The following is a 23891-nucleotide window of genomic DNA, read 5'->3' on the forward strand; positions in this document are numbered from 1 at the left end:
TACGTGTCACTCATTTAGTTCAGCATCGTATTCATACAGTGAATGCAGCCCCAATCACACAGCATCCTTACCGAATACCATTCAGTCAAAGAGAGTTAAAGAACAATTAGAAGCCGGAATTATAAAACCAAGAGATCCTTCAGACCCACCGTGGTGTTTGCCCGTTGTAAAGAAGAAATCAATTTCCGGAGAACCACAGTTCCGTTTTTGGGTTGATTACTGATCTTTAAATGCTGTGAACACACCTGACATTTATCCCTTACCAGATTTAGTGGAAACCTAAGATTACTTGGGCAGATGTCGAATTTTTTCAGTATTTGATTTAACAAGTGGTTATTGCCAGTTTACAGTACATCCAGATGATCAATCAAACACTTGATTTGTAACAGCAACAGGAGTATACAAGTATCACTGTATGCCGTTTTGACTTCATAATGCTCCAGCTACATTTCAATGCCTGATGGATTCAGTTTTACGAGGGCTCACCCCAACACAACCACTTGTTTACCATGTTGATCTAATAATTTTTGGTGATAACATGAAGAAGCATAATGAGACACTACAATCTGTTTTTGAGCGCATAAGAAGCGCAAAACTGTCTTTATCAATAGGTAAAGAACCATGGACCTTGCCATTGGTGGGGAGGCTTGCGTGCCTCAGCGATACAGATAGCCATACCGTAGGTGCAACCACAACGGAGGGGTATCTGTTGAGAGGTCAGACAAACATGTGGTTCCTGAAGAGGGGCAGCAGCCTTTTCAGTAGTTGCAGGGGCAACAGTCTGGATGATTGACTGATCTGGCCTTGTAACACTAACCAAAACGGCCTTGCTGTACTGGTACTACCAACGGCCGAAAGCAAGGGGAAACAACGGCCGTAATCTTTCCTGAGGGCATGCAGCTTTACTGTATGATTAAATGATGATGGCGTCCTCTTGGGTAAAATATTCCGGAGGTAAAGTAGTCCCCCATTCGGATATCCGGGTGGGGACTACTCAAGAAGATGTCGTTATCAGGAGAAAGAAAACTGGCGTTCTACGGATCGGAGCGTGGAATGTCAGATCCCTTAATCGGGCAGGTAGGTTAGAAAATTTAAAAAGGGAAATGGATAGGTTAAAGTTAGATATAGTGGGAATTAGTGAAGTTTGGTGGCAGGAGGAACAAGACTTCTGGCCAGGTGACTACAGGGTTATAAACAAAAAATCAAATAAGGGTAATGCAGGAGTAGCTTTAATAATGAATAGGAAAATAGGAATGCGGGTAAGCTACTACAAACAGCAGAGAAGAAATTGAAGAAATGTGTGATGAAATAAAAGAAATTATTTAGGTACTGAAGGGAGACGAAAATTTAATAGTCATGGGTGACTGGAATTCGGCAGTAGGAAAAGGGAGAGAAGGAAACGTAGTAGGGGAATATGGATTGGGGGTAAGAAATGAAAGAGGAAGCTGCCTGGTAGAATTTTGCACAGAGCCCAACTTAATCATAGCTAACACTTGGTTCAAGAATCATAAAAGAAGGTTGTATACACGGAAGAAGCCTGGTGATACTGACAAGTTTCAGATAGATTATATAATGGCAAGACAGAATTTAGGAACCAGGTTTTAAATTGTAAGATATTTCCAGAGGCAGATGTGGGCTCTGACCACAATCTATTGGTTATGAACTGTAGATTAAAACTGAAGAAACTGCAAAAAGGTGGGAATTTAAGGAGATGGGACCTGGATAAACTGAAAGAACCAGAGGTTGTACAGAGTTTCAGGGAGAGCATAAGGGAGCAATTGATAGGAATGGGGGAACGAAATACAGTAGAAGAAGAATGGGTAGCTTTGAGGGATGAAGTAGTGAAGGCAGCAGAGGATCAAGTAGGTAAAAAGACGAGGGCAGGCAAAAAGGAATACAGACGTCTCAAATATGAGATCGACAGGAAGTGCAAAATGGCTAAGCAGGGATGGCTAGAGGACAAATGTAAGGATGTAGAGACTTATCTCACTAGGGGTAAGATGGATACTGCCTACAGGAAAATTAAAGAGAGCTTTGGAGATAGGAGAACCACTTGTATGAACATCAAGAGCTCGGATGGAAACCCAGATCTAAGCAAAGAAGATGAAGCAGAAAGGTGGAAGGAGTATATAGAGGGTCTATACAAGGGTGATGTACTTGAGGACAATATTATGGAATTGGAAGAGGATGTAGATGAAGATGAAATGGGAGATACGATACTGCGTGTAGAGTTTGATGGAGCACTGAAAGACCTGAGTTGAAACAAGGCCCCCGGAGTAGACAACATTCCATTGGATCTACTGACAGCCTTGGGAGAGCCAGTTCTTAAGATTAAGGAAAGGCAAACCTACGTTTCTAGCATTTGTAGACTTAGAGAAAGCTTTTTACAAGGTTGACTGGAATACTCTTTTACAAATTCTGAAGGTGGCATGGGTAAAATACAGGGAGCGAAAGGCTATTTACAATTTGTACAGAAACCAGATGGCAGTTATAAGAGTCGAGTGGCGTGATAGGGAAGCAGTGGTTGGGAAGGGAGTGAGACAGGGTTGTAGTCTCTCCCCGATGTTATTCAATCTGTATATTGAGCAAGCAGTAAAGGAAACAAAAGAAAAATTTGTAGTAGGTATTAAAATCCATCCAGAAGAAATAAAAACTTTGAGGTTCGCCGATGACATCGTAATTCTGTCAGAGACAGCAAAGGACTTGGAAGAGCAGTTGAATGGAATGGATAGTGTCTTGAAAGGAGGATATAAAATGAACATCAACAAAAGCAAAACGAGGATAATGGAATGTAGTCGAATTAAGTCGGTTGATGTTGAGGGTATTAGATTAGGAAATGAGACACTTAAAGTAGTAAAGGAGTTTTGCTATTTGGGGAGCAAAATAACTGATGATGGTCGAAGTAGAGAGGATATAAAATGTAGACTGGCAATGGCAAGGAAAGCGTTTATGAAAAAGAGAAATTTGTTAACATCAAGTATAGATTTAAGTGTCAGGAAGTCATTTCTGAAAGTATTTGTATGGAGCGTAGCCATGTATGGAAGTGAAACATGGACGATAAATAGTTTGGACAAGAACAGAATAGAAGCTTTCGAAATGTGGTGCTACAGAAGAATGCTGAAGATTAAATGGGTAGATCACATAACTAATGAGGAAGTATTGAATAGGATTGGGGAGAAGAGAAGTTTGTGGCACAACTTGACCAGAAGAAGGGATCGGTTGGTAGGACATGTTCTGAGGCATCAAAGGATCACCAATTTAGTATTGGAGGGCAGCATGGAGGGTAAAAATCGTAGAGGGAGACCAAGAGATGAATACACTAAGCAGATTCAGAAGGATGTAGGTTGCAGTAGGTACTGGGAGATGAAGAAGCTTGCACAGGATAGAGTAGCATGGAGAGCTGCATCAAACCAGTCTCAGGACTGAAAACCACAACAACAAATATCATTTTGCAGAAAGTTAACTATCTTGGTCATGTTATAACCAGTGAACGTGTTCGACCTGATCCCAAATTAAATGTATGTGCAAAGAATTTTCCGGTACCACAGAATTGGAAAGAACTACAATCATTCTTGGAATTGTAAACTTTCTACAGACGATTTATAGCCGGTAATGCGAATATAGCTCGTCCATTGACACAGCTACTGAAGAAAGGAGCCACATTTAATTGGTCAACAGAGTGCAAAAAGGCAATGGAAGAAGTTAAAACTGCTCTAACCACAGCCCCAGTGTTAGCCTATCCGGATTTCAGTAAACCTTTTGTTCTTACAACAGATGCATCCAATTTCTCCATAGGTGCAATCTTGTCTCAAGAAGTTGATGGTCATGAACATCCAATCTCATTTGGTTCCAGACAATTAAACAAAGCATAATGTAACTATACTACTATTGAGAAGGAGCTTTGTGCTTTGATTTTTGGTACAACACATAACAGATGTTTCTTAACAGGAAGAGAATTTACAGTTATTATAGATCATGCCGCACATAAATGGTAATTGAGCTTAGAGGATCCAAGTTCCAGATTAACAAGACGGACATTAAGACTGAGTGAGTACCAATTTAAGGTTATTCACCGACCTGATAAACAACACGTGAATACTGATGCAATGAGTCGAGGAGTCAATGTTTCTGTTATAATAAGTAGAGAAGAAGAGTTAAAGGCAGCTCAACAAGAAGATCCATAATGCAAATTATGGAGAAATGCTCAACGTTTTGTCGAAATAGATGGATTATTGTACAAAATCACTAGTATAGGAAACCAGCTAGTTATTCCAGAATGCATGAAACAGCAAATCATGAGAGAACAACTTGATTCTTTATTATAAGGACATTGTGGTAAAAAAGCAAAAAACATTAAAACAGCTCAAATGTTTTGGTGGTCGAGTCGCAAAGCTGACGTTTTCGAGTTTGTTTCACAATGTGATTCCTGTAACAGACGGAACAATGAAGGGAAAAGTAGAGCACCATTGCAAGAACTGCCAGAGACAAGTGAACCATTTGAACGAGTAGGACTAGATGTCATAGGACCGTTGCCTAATACTGAAGAGGGGAACAAATACATATTATCAATGTTAGACAATTTCTCTATATACCTTCTTATGATACCAATACCTGATCAGAGCGCTGAGACTATAGCTAAAGTTTTTGTAAAAGAATCGATTCTTAAGTTTGGATCACCATTAAGTATAATTAGTGATCAAGGAACGAATTTTATGAGTGAATTACTTAAACAGACTTGTAAGCTCATGCAAATAACTCATTTAAGGACTACATCAGCACACCCTGAGGGAAATGGAAGAGTCGAGCAAGTCCACAGAACAATTGTTAAAATTGTTAGCCATTACGTGAGCAGCAAACACGACAATTGGGATGATTGTTTACCATATTTGGTAAGTTGTTACAATGCCAAAATGCACAGATCAACTGGAGCATGTCCATATGAGATCGTCGAAGGAAGAAGAATACATTCACCCTTGGACTTTGCACGACCGACTGCTGGAACCAGCAATGAACACATAAAGGATCTAGCACGCAAGCTAAAGGAAGCATGGAGGGGAGTGAAACAGTGAAATCATCAATCTTTTCTTCAGCAAGCAAAACTACACGACAGCCAAGCAGCAGTGCCACAGTATCGAGTTGGAGATCTTGTGTATCTGAGCAACGTGGTGTTAAAGAAGAGTCAAGTCAAACAGTTTAAGAAGTTTTGGAAAGGACCATATACAATCTTGGAGGTGTTGTCACCAGTCACTCTTGAGCTTCAACTGCCCTTTCGTTCGATTGTCATTCATGTCAATCGTGTAAAGCCATTTCTGGGTAGATTTCCTGTAGTATCGCAAGACGATGAGGACCGACCGAGAGGCAGACCAGCTGTTCTCAAAACCCAGGAAGCGAGAATGGCGAGTTCGCAGTCCAGACATCGAGGCCGAGACATCGCCACGTTCCGAGCGATCCTGTTCCAGACACCCTTACAATCTGCGTAAGCGTGTGTAGGGTATGAGAGTGCAATTCATAAGTTTATTTCAGCCATGTGAGTATGTGAATGTGTAGTGAAAATTTAGTATTGAAGCTATTGCATGAGTGCATACTGAAACTAAATCTTTTATTCCACAGGTTACCACAAGAAACTCCTTTATTTTATGTTTATTGTTAACTCTATTATTTTGAACTAATTAACCATGTTCATTTTTATTCCAATATTTGCTGTGATAGCGTGTTCTATTAATGCTGTAGTAATAGTACCACAGAGTACAGGTGTTTTGTTTGAACCACGATCAGACATGGTAGTTTCAACAACAAATGCAAAACTTGTCTTCGAGTACAATCTGAGTGAATGATACAATTTTGGAAATGGGTACATCTTTGTATAATAACTGGATCACAGCTAAAATGCAGATAGATTCTACATTTGCTAATTATGAGCAAGAGATTTACGGTTTTTTAATGATTTTGCCACATTAAACTTTAATTAGGCATAAACATGCCTGGTTTGATTTTGGAGGGAGTGTACTTTGTTCTGTATTTGGTACTTTAACTAGTCGAGATCTACTGGAAGTTAAAGGCAGAATATTACCTCTTGAACAACAGTCCAGTACAGATTCAACTAACCTCTCTAATGAAAATATCGTATTAAAGAATATGCAAAGAACCATTACTAACCACACAGTTTTCATTGAACAGATTGTAAAGCAATTTATCTCACATTTCCACGTAATTCGTAATGAAACTAACACAAATATCCAAGAACTATCCCAAGGATTAAATGCTGTGAGTGCATGCTTAAAATTACTGATAGTTTACCAAATGCTATAATTGATGCCCTTAACGTAATAACAGCCTTAGAAAACAGTTGAAAAGATTCCAGAATGAGATTTTCACTCTGCAGCGGAGTATGCACTGATATGAAACTTCCTGGCAGATTAAAACTTTGTGCCAGATCGCGACTCGAACTCGAGACCTTTGCCTTTCACGGGCAAGTGTTCTATCATCAGAGCTACCCAAGCACGACTCACGCCCCGTCCTCACAGCTTCTGCCAGTACCTCGTCTCCTACCTTCCAAACTTAACAGAAGCGCTCCTGCGAACCTTGCAGAACTAGCACTCCTGAAAGAAATATTGGGGAGACACGGCTTACCCACAGCCTGGGGTATGTTTCCAGAATGAGATTTTCACTCTGCAGAGGAGTGTGCGCTGATATGAAACTTGATGATGGAAGAGCACTTGCCCACGAAAGGCAAAGGTCCCGAGTTCGAGTCTCGGTCTGGCACACGGTTTTAATCTGCCAGGAAGTTTCATATCAGCACACACTCTGCTGCAGAGTGAAAATCTCATTCTGGAACCACCCCCAAAGCTGCGGCTAAGCCATGACTCCGCAATATCCTTTCTCTCAGGAGTGCTAGTTGTGCAAGGTTCACAGGAGAGCTTCTGTTAAGTTTGAAAGGTAAGGAGACGAGGTACTGACAGAAGTAAAGCTGTGACGACAGGGTGTGAGTCGTGCTTGGGTAACTCAGATGTTAGAGCACTTGTGCGTGAAAGGCAAAGGTCCTGAGTTCGAGTCTCGGTCCGGCACACAGTTTTAATCTGCCAGGAGGTTTCAGTTTAAATGATTGTTTGAGCAGTGTACTACTGCATCCAGAAAAACTTTTACAGATTCTACTATCAATTGAGCCAAAGCTAGATGCAAATTATACTATGATTTACCCTGTTAACTCTTACTATAAGTTAACCACCACACACTCTTTAATTATTGAAGATGAATTAACTGCTATTGTTTCTATTCCCATTGCTAGATCAAAGCATAATTTTGAAATGTTTAAGTTTTATTCTTACCCTGTGAAATCGACAAGGCAGGTACTCATGTAAAGTACATACTGAATGATTATCTACTGATCAGCAAGGACTGAAGATATCTTGTGTCCCTAAATGAAAATGATTTGCATATGTGTGTATTCTTAGACAGTAGGGTGTACAGCTGTGAGAAATAATTGTTTATGAATCATCCTCCAAGAGGTGATTACCCTAGAATTTTAATGCATCTTTATGATCCATTTCTTAAGCGATGTCCTTAAGGTATAATTTTCTCGTTTAACTCCACCCTTGATGTCACATTTACATGTAAAAATTATGATACAGCTGAGCTACCCTTTACACTCAAACTGAATAACAGCGGATTAAACTTGAATGCCACACATTGTGATTTATCATGTGAACTATTTGATATGCCTAGTGTATTGCCAACTACATTTCATACCACTGGACATTCGCCATTAATGAGAATGTTATCTGTTTATTACAACGATTCATACACATTAACATATGAAAAGCAATCCTTATCAAGTTTTTCTGAAGACAATAATTTAATTAAGGACATCCATGAAAATGTAATCTCTTCCAATAATGAGTTAAACTTCATTGTAGCAGCGAATAGAATTAAGTCATTCGATTCATCCAGCAATGTTAATGCATACTGGATTGTCAGTATCGTGTTTTTATTGCTTTTATTAATTTGTCTTTTGTCAAAAACACTTTTCATGTATGAAATTGTCACCCTGAAGGCACGCTTCTCTGTTTCGAAAGTTACTGTGTTTGCAAATGAAATACCAGGTGATCAAAAAGCCAGTATAAATTTGAAAACTGAATAAATCACGCAATAATGTAGATAGAGAGGTACAAATTGAAACACATGCTTGGAATGACATGGGGTTTTATTAGAACCAAAAAATACAAAAGTTCAAAAAATTTCCGACAGATGGCGCTTTTTGTGATCAGAATAGCAATAATTGGCATAACAAAGTAAGACAAAGCAAAGATGATGTTCTTTACAGGAAATGCTCAATATGTCCACCATCATTCCTCAACAATAGCTGTAGTCGAGAAATAATGTTGTGAACAGCACTGTAAAGCATGTCCGGAGTTATGGTAGGGCATTGACGTCAGATGTTGTCTTTCAGCATCCCTAGAGATGTCAGTCGATCACGATACAATTGCGACTTCAGGTAAACCCAAAGCCAATAATCGCACAGACTGAGGTCTGGGGACCTGGGAGGCCAAGCATGACGAAAGTGGCGGCTGAGCACACGATCATCACCGAACGACGCGCGCAAGAGATCTTTCATGCGTCTATCAATGTGGTTTTTTTTGGTTCTAATAAAACCCCATGTCATTTCAAGCATGTGTGTCAATTTTTACCTCTCTATCTACATTATTCCATGGTTTACTACGTTTTCAAATTTATACTGACTTTTTGATCACCCGGTACATGTTGCAATGCCTTGTGATGCTGCAAATGGCGAAATAGATTCATAACGTCCAGGAAGTCGCTTTGAGCCACCTATAGTTGCTCTTTTTCTCTGGGGAGAGTGATGTAAGGGTCTATGTGTTGCGCACAGCCATACGGTACGTAACACGCGCTCACCAGCCGACCTGTCTGGAATGCTGACAATTTGCTTGGTCAGTAGACGAGCGTCCAGACGCACTGCAAAGCAGAGTACGCCACTGGCCGCCATCTGCAGCGTGCAGTATTAACTAGCGTGTCCTCAGGCCCGAGTATGTCTCTTTTCTTAGCTCACCATGGAGCCTTTCGATGCGACCGTAATTAACCTCTGTTAGGATGTCAGACACAGTGATGATAGGTGCGCGTTGCGTGCGTGTTTTATAATCCGCCTTTGTTAATAAAATTGTTTAAACTTACTTGTTGTGTTCGCGTATTGCTGTACCTCAAGGACCCACCAATTACAAATCCTGACAAAATATTAGTATAATTATTATCTGGGGCAACAACACAAACTATCCACTTATAATATTTATTTTCATGTATTTATTCAATTTTTATAATGATGTGGAATGGTATTGGAAAACTGAAACCACAAACATAAGTTATGAAGAACGTTCCGTTGCAATCATGCACCTTTCTCTCGATGTTCTGTGTACAAAATACTGGAAGAAATTGTCCTTGTCCTGCTTGTGAAATTGTTTCCGATGCACTACAGTTCTTCACACTTTAACAACAGCCTTCCCCAAGTTGTCACCCTGCAGCATACCGGCGAAGGCTTTGGGGGTGTTTTGAAACCCTTCTGTTACAGTCTCACAGTATTTGATTTTTCCCTCTCGGACCCACTGCGTCAGCTGGGTAATGCCCTCTTCCCAGCGGTCGTGCCACCGTGAATACAGGAACCCCTCCATACGGAGCTGCTTGAACACGGCTGCGGGCTGGATGATGGTAGCCTTCGGGAGGTTAGACTCGTTGTATCCAGATATCGCGCCGCACACGGAGATGCAACCGTACTCTCGCATGCTGTTGATGATTGCGCTGCTCATCTCGCCGCCCACGTTGTCGAAGTACACGTCGACGCCGTCAGGTGCCGCCTGCTTCAGCGCCTCTGTGACGTCATTCGTCTTGTAGTTAAATGCGTGATGGAATCCCAACTCCTCTTTCAGCCACTTCACCTGCAGAAGAGAAGCCAGTTACACAGCTGGAAGCGTGAGCTCTGAATTTTCGTAACTGGTTACTGAAATAGTACTAACTCATCTTCCTTGGAAGGTGGCTGTTCGAAATCTTTCGAGACGAATGTTTGGACTTTTCTTACTAATAGGTCCACAGTCAACCCCCCTACCCTTTCTGTCTCCATAAATAATACCTCTAAAGTGTGGTAGATTTTTGTACTGTATTATTATTATTGTTATTTCCAAATGCGCTTTATTTTTCATTATGGAATATTAATGAGCAGTCAAATGGAAATGAGACAAATGGGAAAAAGTAAGTCAACTGTTTATTATTTCAAAATTAATCAACATAACTGTTAACACGTTTACTCCAGAGTGAGACAAAACCGTCGTTCTCTTCATGGAAAAGCGTTTGCGATTGCCTACAGAATCTTGGCTATATCCAGATGTGCATCTCTTCATCCGAAGTAAATTGACAGTCACGAATGTCTTTCGACAGGGCTACAAAAAGGAGAGACTGAGACTCTAAACAGGATGTGTGAGGGTCTCCCAGCAAAACTTCTGCAGCGAAATCGAAGAACCTTAGCAATACGTGGGCCTGACCCTTGGCAAGTTGCCAAGTTGTTTCCCCCCCCCCAGTGGGCTGCACAAATTTCTCTGGGAAGTCCTCACACATCCTCCATACAGTGTCAATCTCTCCCCACGCGATTTCCACATTTTTGGAGCGATGAAGAAAGACATTTGTAGCCGTTGCTTTTCTTCGGACGGAGAGGTGCATGTCTGGATACAACCAAGATTCTGTAGGCAACCGCAAACGTTTCTCCATAAAGGAAACGACCGTCTTGTCTCACAGTGGAATAAATGTGTTAACAGTTACTTCAATTGATTTTGAAATAATGAACAGCTGACTTATTTTTCCCCCCTGTCTCCTTTCCATTTGACTGCTCCTTATTTCGCTGAAAGTAGTGACCATCTTTTCCCACAGTGGTTTAAACGTATTGGCAGTTACTCCGATTACTTTTTAAATAATGAAGTCTACTTGCTTTTTTCCATCGGAATATTTTCATTTTACTAGCACTTATAAAAGTGATATTATTAATATAGTAGTGTTCTCTATTTTGGCTATTTTCTTTTAATAACTTTCGGATATGTTATGATGTATTCTATTCCATAGGATCAGCATATATCATTGCTCCTAAAAAGCCGAGAGGGTGGTGACATTCGAGTAGCTGTAGTTGGCTGGAATCTCTAAGATCAAAGACATTTATAACTCTGTAACTAGACGGAGAGAAAAAGGAATTTCGGGTATGTGAAATTTCCGCCCAACAGATAGCTAATCGCTTGAAAATGATTAAAAATGTGTTATCATTACAGTATAGAGTGAGGAAACAAAACACTCTTCGTCACAGCTAATTCATCAGTTAAAAAACATCCATACTCATGTAGACGCTGAGTTTCAAGTTTGTCCTTATTTTCTTTTATGTCTTCATTGATAACAATAGATATCCAACATTATGTGCCTCAAATATTCATTACGGCTCTCAGCCACATGGGACACCATATACGCAGCTTCTACATCTGCATGTACATGTACAATCCATTGTGAATGTAGGGTCCTACATTGAGCACAATGCGTTCTCAAATCTATCACATCCTCAGTCTGTACATATACTCGTTTCATTATTTTTTGTTTCTCTTCTAATGTAGTCTGGATAAATAACACCTAGCTGAATTGGTAGTGACACTGTATGTCACTGTATGTCTGGACCTTATCATCATCATCATTAGTTGGTTCACTCATTACTGATTACCGTCACCTCATTTCGTCATTTATTTCTTAAGTAACTGAATCTTCGACCAGACGTCTCCATCCACCTTGATATTTAACTCTTTCTAAAATAATGTAGAGAGCTAGAGTGATAATCTTCCTCACATGATCCAACCGTCTCTTTGCTGCTCTTTCTCGTAGTCTTTTGCTTACGATTTTGCCTTACTAGATGATCCTCCATAAACTGCCTGCTTCTATTCTCAAAATGTGCCTAAAGACCTAGAAATATTTTTGAATGAGATGGGAAGATAAATTTCTTATGACTCTAAGTTCTTCTATAATGGAAGCATTGGTTTTCCTTTCCGTCCATGATACGTATAACGTCTTCCGTGACCGCATATCAAAGGTATCAGTTCGGCTATTGCCGCTAGCTTTCACGGCCCACGTTGCACGTCTGTACAAGAATTATTCCACCAGACGCATCTTCATTGTTTTGGATATTGCCAAGTTCTGCCAGACCTTATTGAGTTTAACCGTCGGGACCAGGAAATCCAGTTCCTCACTTTAATACTTTATCACACTGTCCTGTGTCATTTGTCAGATATCGTAAATAGATACAGTCATTCACTACATTCAGATCTGTTAAGTAGCCTGCAAGTTGCATTTGATCTATATCTTGGTGTATTATAACTATTAGTTTGGGCTTTTTTGTGGTTATCTAGAGACCTAAATTTAAAGAAGTAGTCTTCACTCTGGAAAACAGACCAATAAGTTCTTCCCCATTTCCAACAATAAGGGTACTATCATCTGCAAAGCGTAGATATTATATTTTCTTGCACTCAGCATCGCTGCACGTTACCGTCGTGACCACAGGAAGCTGTATGTGAATGGGGAAGAGGAGAAAACTGCGAACACAGACCATTGGTGCAGTCGCAATGCTTTTATATATCACATTTCCCAACAACAAAGATCACGAACGAAACAAATTTTTTGTGCTTTCTAATTATTTTTGATGAGCTGAAGACATAAAATAATTTTTGTGCGGTCGCCGATGATATTGTGATTCTGTCGAAGACAGCAAAAGACTTGGAAGAGCAGTTGAATGGAATGGACAGTGTCTTGAGAGGAGTATATAAGATGAACATCAACAGAAGCAAAACGAGGATAATGGAATGTAGTCGAATTAAGTCGGGTGATGCTGAGGGAATTAGATTAGGAAATGAGACACTTAAAGTAGTAAAGGAGTTTTGCTATTTGGGGAGCAAAATAACTGATGATGGTCGAAGTAGAGAGGATATAAAATGTAGACTGGCAATGGCAAGGAAAGCGTTTCTGATGAAGAGAAATTTGTTAACATCGAGTATAGACTTAAGTGTCAGGAAGTCTTTTCTGAAAGTATTTGTATGGAGTGTAGCCATGTATGGAAGTGAAACATGGACGATAAATAGTTTAGAGAAGAAGAGAATAGAAGCTTTCGAAATGTGGTGCTACAGAAGAATGCTGAAGATTAGATGGGTAGATCGCATAACTAATGAGTAAGTATTGAATAGGATTGGGGAGAAGAGAAGTTTGTGGCACAACTTGACCAGAAGAAGGGATCGGTTGGTAGGACATGTTTTGAGGCATCAAGGGATCACCAATTTAGTATTGGAGGGCAGCGTGGAGAGTAAAAATCGTAGAGGGAGACCAAGAGATGAATACACCAAGCAGATTCAGAAGGATGTAGGTTGCAGTAGGTACTGGGAGATGAAGAAGCTTGCAGAGGATAGAGTAGCATGGAGAGCTGCATCAAACCAGTCTCAGGACTGAAGACAACAACAACAACAACAAATTCTTGGCGTAAGGGCAGACACCGACAGATTCACAGATTTTCGCACTCAGGTTGTTATATAATCATGATTCACTTAGTTTCATAATAGAAAAATGTATTTCACACAATTATGCCGGTCGAAATATTGTAGCACTTTTCCAACCTCAGTGTGGAGACTTGGAAAGTCTACGAGAGGAAAGCATTGTAGACATCCTGGACAGTTTTAACGTAAAAATATTTCTCATTAGAACGGGAACTACCTTTCAGGTCAGTCAGTTACAATTGCACATGCACAGGGGCGCTTTCAACTGAGACGGCAAACGTTCTCGATAACCCCTGTAAGACAGACAGACTGTCGTAGGACACTGTCCTTGTAATTATTTCATGGGCACAATGAATTCTTCAACCTCTCGTTTTCCTTAACAGCAGCGAGCTTAGGGAATTGGACTGTGTTTGTCTGAATGTGTCCCTTCTATAACCCGATCTTCTTTTTGAATGCATTCCCACAAAATCAGAAGAAAGATGTTTCTCCCTTGCAATGTCTTATTGTGGCCAGTATGCAGTCAAGTCCACTTAAAATACTAGGTCTCCAGTCCTTTCTGGATGATCTACTTTTCAAGCCGCCTCCCCCCCCCCCCCCCCCTCCCCCCTCCGTTCCTCCTTTTTTTCATAAATTCAGCAATAGCGAGTTTTAAATCGAAAAATCTTACCAGTCATGGGTATTGACTTAACCGACGTACCTTGTAGTGATATATAAAGTCTCCATACCTTCGTTCAGTTCCATCGAAAACTGCTACAACTGAGAATGGAATACTGTGAGCGACTTCAGTAATTTTACTACTCGTACCATTCATTTCTACCAGTTTGGCATGCCTCTAAATGTAGCACAAAAAGTTTCTTGATCTGCAGAAGAGTGAATTCCGTCTGTCGATTGTTGTAATTTTTCGCTCTTTCATTGTTCGCTAAATCTTTAAATTGTTTCTGTATTGTTAATATGCAAGAAACTGTTATATGCATGCGTATTCAAATAGGGAGATATATAAACAGGCAGAATACGGCGCTGCGGTCTCCGATGCCTATATAAGGCAGAAGTGTATGGCGCAGCTTTTAGATCAGCTACTGCTGCTACAATGGTAGGTTATCAAGATTTAAGTGAGTCTGGTGTTATAGTCGCCGCACGAGCGATGGATCACGGCATCTGCGAGGCAGCGATGAAGAGGGGATTTTCCCGTACGATCATATCAAAAGTGCATCGCGAATATCAGGAATTCGGTAAAACATCAAATCTCCGACATCGTTGCTGCCGGAAAAAGGTAGTGCAAGAACAGGACCAACGACGACTGCCAGCCGGGGTGGCGGAGCGGTTCTAGGCGCTACAGTCTGGAACCGGGCGGCCGCTACGTCGCAGGTTCGAATCCTGCCTCAGAAGTTAAGTCACATAGTGCTCAGAGCCATTTGAACCAACGACGACTGTGCAGAATCGTTCGACGTCACAGAAGTGCAATCCTTCTGCAAACTGCTGCAGATTCCAATGCTGTGCCATCAACAAGTGTTAGTGTGAGACTCATTCAACGGAACGTCATCAATATGGGCCCACTCGTGTACCCTTGATAAGTGCATGGCACAGAGCTTTACGCCTCGCTTTGGGCCTGTCAGCACCGACATTGAACTGTCGATGACTGGAAACATGTTACCTGGTCGGACGAGTCTCATTTCAAACAGTATCGAGCGTATGGACGTTTACGGGTATGGAGACAACATCATGAATCAATCGACGATGCATGTCAGCAGGGGACTCTTCAAGCTGGTGGAGGTTCTGTAATGGTGTGGGTGGTTGGAGCTGGAGTGATACGAGAGTACTGATACTTCTATATACAACTCTGACAGGTGACACATATGCATCCTGTCTGATCACCTGCATCCATTTATGTCCATTGTGCACTCTGACAGACTTGGGCAATTCCAACAGGACAATGCGATACACCATGTGTCCAACAGAGTGGCTCCAGGAACACTCTAATGAGTTTAAACATTTCCGTTGGTCGCGATACTCCCCACACATGAGCATAATTGAGCATATTTGGGATGCCTTGAAACATACTGTTCAGAAGAGGTCTCCACCCCCTTGTACTCTTACGGATTTGTGGATAGCCCTGCAGGATTAATAGTGTCAGTTCCATCCACCACTACGTCACACATTAATCGAGTCCATGCCATGTCGTTTTGCGTCACTTCTGCGTGGTTGCGGGCGCCCTACATGATATTAGTCAGGTGTACCAGTTTCTTTGGCTCTTCAGTTTAGCTTCACAGCAAATTTGCAGTACTCGTCACTTATGCAACCGCATAATAGATATTGAGACTAATCATCCCTCTCTTCTGTCATTCCAATACCTTTTTAAAGGCTTGTGACGATGGATTGCTAGACTGCATCTTTTTGTGCGAACAGCGACTGGACATGTGAATGTCTTTCATGCCACAAACAAACAGCGGACGGTAGACAACACTGACACCATGATTCTGCCCAGCTGTAAAGAGTTGTGCTGACCTGCAAATGACACACTGCAATACTACACCACTGGCCACTAAATTGCTACACCACGGAGATGACGAGCTACAGACGCGAAATTTAACCGACAGGAAGAAGATGCTGTGATATGCAAATGATTAGCTTTTCAGAGTATTCACACAAGGCTGGCGCCGGTGGCGACACCTACAACGTGCTGACATGAGGAAAGTTTCCAACCGATTTCTCATACACAAACAGCAGTTGACCGGTGTTGCCTGGTGAAACGTTGTTGTGATACCTCGTGTAAGGAGGACAAATACGTACCATCACGTTTCCGACTTTGATAAAGGTCGGATTGTAGCCTATCGCGATTGCGGTTTATCGTATCGCGACATTGCTGCTCGCGTTGGTCGAGAGGCAATGACTTAGCAGAATATGGAATCGGTGGGTTCAGGAAGGTAATACGGAACGCCGTGCTGGATCTCAACGGCCTCGTATCGCTAGCAGTTGAGATGACAGGCATCTTATCCTCATGGCTGTAACGGATCGTGCAGCCACGTCTCGATCCCTGAGTCAACAGGTGGGGACGTTTGCAAAACAACCACCATCTGCACGAACAGTTCGACGACGTTTGCAGCAGCATGGACTATCAGCTCGGAGACCACAGCTGCTGTTACCCATGACGCCGCATCACAGACAGGACCGCCTGCTATGGTGCACTCAACAATGAACCTGGGTGCAGAATGGCAAAACGTCATTTTTTCGGATGAATCCAGGTTCTGTTTACAGCATCATATGGTCGCATCAGTGTTTGCCGACATTGCGGTGAACTCACATTAGAAGCGTGTATTCGTCATCGCCATACTGGAGTATCACCCGGCGTGATGCTATGGGGTGCCATTGGTTACACGTCTCGGTCACCTCTTGTTCGCATTGACGGCACATTGAACAGTGTACGTTACATCTCACATGTGTTACGCCCTGTGGCTCTACCCTTCATTCGATCCCTACGAAACCCTACATTTCAGCAAGATAATGCATGACAGCATGTTGCAGGTCCTGTTCGACTGCTGCCCTGGCCAGTACATTCTCCAGATCTCTAACCAACTGAAAACGTCTGGTCAATGGTGGCTGAGCAACTGGCTCGTCACAATACGCCAGTCACTACTCTTGATGAACTGTGGTATCGTGTTGAAGCTTCATGGGCTGCTGTACCTGTACACGCCATCCAAGCTCTGACTCAATGCCCAGGCGTATCAAGGCCAGAGGTGGTTGTTCTAGATACTGATTTCTCAGGATCTATGCACCCAAATTGCGTGAAAATTTAATCACATGTCAGGTCTAGTATAGTATATTTGTCCAATGAATACCCGTTTATCATGTGCCTTTCTTCTTGGTGTAGCAATTTTAATGGCCAGTAGTGTAAATGATATGTCGTGCTGTACTGGGTGCTTCCAGAAAGGAATGATCAAAAGCAAGACAGATAGAGGCAATCCTTGGCTCGCACACAGCCTGCAAACCAGCCAGCACGAAATGTGGCGGGCTGTGGCCGACGTTGGTATAGAACCTTGACTGACTCCATTTGTCACGTCTAAGCATTTCGAGTATTCACCTTTATGGTTGCAGTATGACTGGTACGAAGATCATTCAGTAATGATGCTAGGTGCTTCGAAACCCCAAAATCATTGGGCACATGCCTCTACTCGTCCCACATGACACAATCAAAGGTCTTTTTTGTAATCTAGGAAAAAAGTGAAGGCAGGGCACAGAATTCACGACACTTTCCAGTTACCTGCCCCAAATTCAGGCTTGTCTCTCGAATAGTTTTATCTGTCACAAGACCTGCTTGTTCTGCAGACATCTGAGACTGCAGGAAGAACAGATGTAGTCCAGTTTTAGGCCTTCACCAGTCTGCTTGGTGGCATTCTCGATTTAACTAAACAGAAAATCAGGTTCCATGTCTGAATTCGTGTAAATGTTCTCTTCCTCGAAGTTACTTTCGTTGCAATACAGTATAGTGAACCCAAAATGGGATAGTGTCTTACCTTAGCGTCTGATCCCGCGAAGCCAATTACTGTGCAGCCCTTGAGACGCGCTATCTGCCCAACTATTGACCCCACAGCGCCTGCTGCCCCACTGACTACGGCGACCTCTCCTTCCTTAGGCTTGCAGACCTCCAGCAGTCCAAAGTAGGCCGTGATGCCGGGCATGCCCAGGGCCCCCAGAGAGAGGGAGAGGGGCAGCTCCCCCAGGTCTGGCACCAGCATGGCCGGAGACATGAAGTAGGGCGCGTCAAGCCCCACATCGGCCACCGTGCGGTCGCGCCACCCCCAGTAGCCGACCACGTATCGCCCCACTGGGAAGTCCGCAGCACGGCTCTCCACAATGCGGGCCACCTGTGGGCAGAGGACAATATTCTATTACCTGCATCTCACTGCATAACAACGAATAAACACCTCACCACAAACATCTACATCTACACAGATACTTCACAAGCCACTGTACAGTATGTGGTGGAGTGTACGTTGTACCACTACAAATCGTTTCATTTCCTGTGCCACTCGCATATATAGCGAGGGAAAAACGGTTTTCTACATGCTATCGCATGAGCGCTAATTTCTTGTGTCTGATCATTATGGTCCCTACGTGAAATGTATGCTGGCGGCAGAAAGATCGTTCTGCAGTCAGCATCAAATGACAGTTCTCTAAATTTTCTCAATAGTGCTCTTCGAAAAGAACGTCGCCTTCCCGCCAAGGATTCCCATTTGAGTTCCCGAAGCATCTGCGTAACACTTACCCGTTGTTCGAACATACTGGTAACAAACATAGCACCTCGCCTCTGAATTGCTTCAATGTCCTCGTTCTATCTGACCTGATGTGGATCCCAAATGCTCGAGAGCTATTCAAGAATAGGTTGCACCACCATACTGTTTGAGACCTCCTTTACAGATGAACCATACTTTCCTAGAATTCACCCAATGAACCAGAGGCTATTAACCGCCTTCCTTACCAAGTCTTCACAGCTCGTTCCATTTCATATGGCTTTGCAACGGTACACCCAGATATTTAAACGAAGTCAAGCAGGATTTATGCTGCTTCCGACATTTGGGTTTGGTTTTTCTATTCATCCGCATTAACTTATATTTTCTCACATTTAGAGCTAGCACCAACTAGAAATCTTGCCTAACTTGTCTCGTAACCTCCTACAGCCACTCAATTTCGACACCTTACGGTACACCACAGAATCTTCAGTAAACTACACCAGATTGCTGCCCACTCCGACCGCCAAATCATTTATGTATACAGAGAACACGTCCCTGGGGTACTGCTAACGATATGATCAACAATCGCCGTCTATTAGTTAAGAAACCTTCGAGCCACTCACACATCTATCAATTTGTTGTATATACTCGTATCTGCGTTAATAGCCTGCTATGGGGCGCCATGTGAAATGCTTTCCGGAAAATCTAAAAATATGGAATCTGTCTTTTGGCGTTCGACCGTAGTTCTCAGTGTATTATGTGAGAAAAGAACAAGCTGAGTTTCGCACAGGCGATGCTTTCTAAAACTCTGCTGATTCGTGGGCATTATCTTCTCGGATTCAAGAAAATGTGTTACATTCCAGATGAGGATATATTGAAGGATACTGCAGCAAACGGCAGTTAGGGATATTGGTCTCTAATTTTGCGGATCCGTTCTTTTACCTTCTTATGTGCAGTAGTCACCTGCGCCTTTTTCCTGTCTTTTCGGACTATGTTCTGGGCGAGAGATGGCGATAAATGCAAGCTAGGTAGGGGGCCAGTGCCTTAGAGTACTCTTTGTAAATACGAATTGTGATTCCATCCGGACCTGGTGACTTATTTACTTTCAAATCTTTCAGATGTTCCCCAACACGCCACAGATACTTATTACTGTGTCGTCCAAGCAGGCATCTGTCCGGTGGTCAAATGAAACTAAGTTTGTGCGATTCAAGTGCGTGATTGATTTCTCGAATGCGAAATTTAAAGCTTCTGCTTTCTTTTTGCTATCTTTGACTGACACAGAAAAAAATTGGTAGGCAAGAGAATGAATGGAAGCCTTAGACTTACTTAGCGACTGTACATGGGGCCAGTATTTTCTCAGGTTCTCTGCCAGACCTTTTGCAAAGGTATGACACTGGCAGTTGTTGCATGCTTCCCGCATTATCTTTTCACAGACGCACGAATCTCTACTAACCTTTGCTTGTCATTATTTGTGCTCTCTCTAACTTAATGATATAATAACATTTCTTTCTCTCTCTCCTTTGTTTATTTGTAACATACTTATCCCTTATTGTCCTTAAGTGCTAATTTGTATATCTGGAATAATCACACCACTAGCAGAAGATATATTGTGATGCTCTTCTCTTAGAGATTCACGGCCTTAAATAATATCGCTGCTATAGACAGACTTTCATTAGCACAGATGTTCATGTTGGACTGCCCAGGCCTAGAATAACCTTTAATGTTAAAACTTCTGCCCACTTCAGGCTAAAAGATAGCCATCACTTCAGGATCAAGTTCCGATGAAATTCGAGAAGATTAGCGCATCTGCCAAGTAAAGCCTTGGCACAAATTTTCATTCGGCGCTTCAGTCTTCATATATACGTCATAGATGTTTGTAACTAGGAACCTTGTAGTTTCATTTGATTAAAGAACATATGCCTGGGTTTCAGGCAGGTTCTCCCAGGTCGTTTGACGCTGAGATGCTATTCCAACACAGTTGGCGAGCCCCTGCAATCCTCTTCGATTTTAGGGGGAATATCAAATAAGATTAGACGTGAATGGGAATTCTAATTGAGGAGAGAAGCGTGCTGGGGTAGTCTGTGCAGTTGTGCAAAACTACTGTGCCAGGGTGGCGTAGTGGCTAGTGAGCAGGAGGCCCGGGTTCGAATCCTGACCTTGGTACAAATTTTCACTCATCTCTTCAATCAGCATTATAGGCATTCGTATTCAAATACAGAGATACGTAAACAGGCAGAATACGAAACAGCGGTCGGCAACGCCTATATAAGTCAACAACTGTCTGGCGCAGTTGTTAGATCGGTTACTGTTACTACAATGGCAGGTTATCAAGATTTAAGTGAGTTTGGACGTGGTTTTATAGTAAGCGCAGGAAACAAATGTGTGTGAATTCCTAAGGGACCAAACTGCTGAGGTCACCGGTCCCTAGACTTACAGACTACTTAAACTAACTTATGCTAAGGGCAATACAAATACACACCCATACCCAAGGGGGGACTCGAACCTCCGGTGGGAGGGGCCGCGCGAATCGTGACATGGCGCCTGTAACGGCGCAGCCACTCGCGCGTCTCGGCCATTTCACGAGTGGAACGTGAACGTCAGGAATTCGGTAACACATCAAATGTCCGACGGCGCTCCGGCCGGAAAAAGATCCTGCAAGAACGGGACCGACGAGCACTGAAAAGAATCGTTCGATTTGACAGAAGTTCAACCCTTCCGCAAATTGTTGCAGATTTCAATGTTGGGCCATCAACAATCGTTAGCGTGCTAACCATTCAATGAAAGAAACATCATCGATATGGGCTTTCAGAGCCGAAGGACCACTCGTGTACCCTTGATGACTGCACGGCACAAAGCTTTACGCCTCGCCTGTGATCGTCAACACTGACATTGGACTGTTGATGACTGGAAATATGTTGCCTGGTCGGACGAGTCTCGTTTCAGATTGTATCGAGCGGATGGACGTGTACGGGTATGGAGACAACATCATGAATCCATGGACCTTGCGTGTCAGTGGGGGCTGTTCAAGCTGGTGGAGGCTCTGTAATGGTGTGGGGCGTGTGCAGTTGGAGTGATATGGAACTCCTGATACGTCTAGATACGACTCTGACAAGTCACACGTACGTAAGCATCCTGTCTGATAACCTGCGTCCATTCATGTCCATTGTGCAATCCGACGGAATTGGGGGAATGCCATCAGGACAATGCGACACATCAAATGTCCAGAATTGCTACGGAGTGGCTCCAGGAACACTCTTCTGAGTTTAAACATTTTCGCTGGCCTCCAAACTCCCCACACATGAACATAATTGAGCATATGTGGGATGCCTTGCAACGTGCTGTTCAGAAGAGACCTCCACACTCTCGTACTCTTACGAATTTATGGACAGCCCTGCAGAATTAATGGTGTCAATTCCAGAACTACTGCAGACATTAATCGAGTCCATGCCACGTTGGACTGCGGCACTCCTGCGTGCTTGCTGGGGCCTTTCACGATATCAGGCAGGTGTAACATTTTCTTTGACTGTTCAGTGTATATAAAGACGAATGTAATCATTAATGCCAAATATGATTGCAGACCCCATGAAAGACTTTTTGACTAGATTGCTGAGGAAGGACTTAACTGCCAATAATGATCCACATGCAGCATATTTACCATCGTGACTGCAGAAAGTGACGCAGCAGACATTTGCGTGATTCATTTATTCCATTCATATTAGGAAGAACTTACAAAAAAAAGAACATCGTTCCGTCTAAAAACCATATGTGATTAAATATCTCGGAAGCTGACAACACTACATCCATTAACGAACACTTAAATCTCCTTACCTGTTATTTACACAGTTTCTTCATCCATAGTCAACACTGACTGATACGAGTAATTTGGGGCAGGTGAGGAGGGAAAGCATGTCAAAATAACTTCACCTGTGAGCCGATCATGGTGGCGCCGACTTGGTGCAAGTTCTTGTACGCCCTCTGGTAGGGATCGACGCTGATGTAGACTGCCTCGGCGAGTATCTGGCCATCGCGGAGGGCCGGCACGTCCTCCTCCTCGATGCGGAAGTCCTCGGGCCGCGGCTCGCCCTGGAACACGCGGGCGATCACGATCTTGCGCGCCTTCACCATGGCTGATCGTTCTGTGTCGGAACTCCCGCCGGGTCGCTCGTTTATACGGTCTTCCGACCTTGTTTAGCGCCGTACGTGTGTGGGCTACGTCACCGCGTTTAGCTCCGCGCCCCACGCTTCATTGCGCAACTCCGATTTTGCTCCGCACTGTCATTGTCGAGGCTGTGCTGATCGCTAAGAGCTTAGTGACTGGCGTAACGTGCGACACATTCTGACGGCAAGGAACAGCGCTTGAGGTTACCGAACTAAAATCGTTTAATTTTCACAATGTTGCGTAACCGCCATTCTAGTATATAAGACATTGTGAATTTAAAAAAAAAAACGTATTCCGTATTTTGAGAGGTGGCAGTATCGACCAAAACACAAAAAAATGTCCAGTAAACATAGGCTTCAAACACATACCTTAAGTGCTCTGAGCATTTGTTAATCGTTGCTGTTGTGAAAGACTTCTACTGCAAGCTCTTTGCTATTAAGCAAGACATATGGCACAGTCTAATACATACGTACCGTCACCACACTCTCTGGTGCGAAAATCGTTATCGTTTGAGAGTTGAAGCAACGCTAGCGCTCAATCGGTGAGAAAGCAATCACATGCGTCGTAAGCATAATGTTTGTTTTAAATTATTTTCTACTTGATTAACGAAACGAACATATTTTTATGTACCAAGAGACATGAATTATCATGAAATACATGTATAAACAGCCAATAACATTGCTTCATTCACATAAGCTATAGCTAACTCACGAAGAAATACTTTCGAATGTGAGTATACTTGGAGCTTACTCCGCTTTAAGCGAGAGAAATTAAACACGTATTTCATGCACGAGAAGCATCTGTTTCTATTGATGTCTGTTATTATCATACGCACTTCCCTTGATACTTAAAATTTTTCATGGAGTCTAATGATTCGCGCATTTTTACACTTCGGTCGACTTCCTAATAGACGAATATTTTTGTAAATGTTATTACTCTTGCTTCAAA

General features: G+C 42.6%; 1 protein-coding gene across 2 annotated transcripts in view; it reads right to left on the reverse strand.

The window, feature by feature from the left end:
* LOC126281906 (prostaglandin reductase 1-like) overlaps window positions 1–22933 on the reverse strand; it is an 85452-nt gene extending 62519 nt beyond the window's left edge. The window contains exons 1-3 of one of the 2 annotated variants that reach the window (XM_049981231.1): window positions 22709–22933; window positions 18068–18418; window positions 7910–9941 (exon numbers count right to left, since the gene is read on the reverse strand). In XM_049981231.1, the coding sequence (XP_049837188.1) occupies window positions 9489–9941; window positions 18068–18418; window positions 22709–22909 (1005 nt within the window). In that variant the 5' untranslated portion in view covers window positions 22910–22933 and the 3' untranslated portion in view covers window positions 7910–9488. Of the gene's footprint in view, window positions 1–7909; window positions 9942–18067; window positions 18419–22708 lie in introns of those variants that run through there. The other variant, XM_049981229.1, reaches the window with a different exon arrangement.
* Window positions 22934–23891: the final 958 nt, after the last annotated feature.

Source organism: Schistocerca gregaria, chromosome 7 (assembly GCF_023897955.1).
Source record: "Schistocerca gregaria isolate iqSchGreg1 chromosome 7, iqSchGreg1.2, whole genome shotgun sequence".
Classification (NCBI taxonomy): domain Eukaryota; kingdom Metazoa; phylum Arthropoda; class Insecta; order Orthoptera; family Acrididae; genus Schistocerca; species Schistocerca gregaria.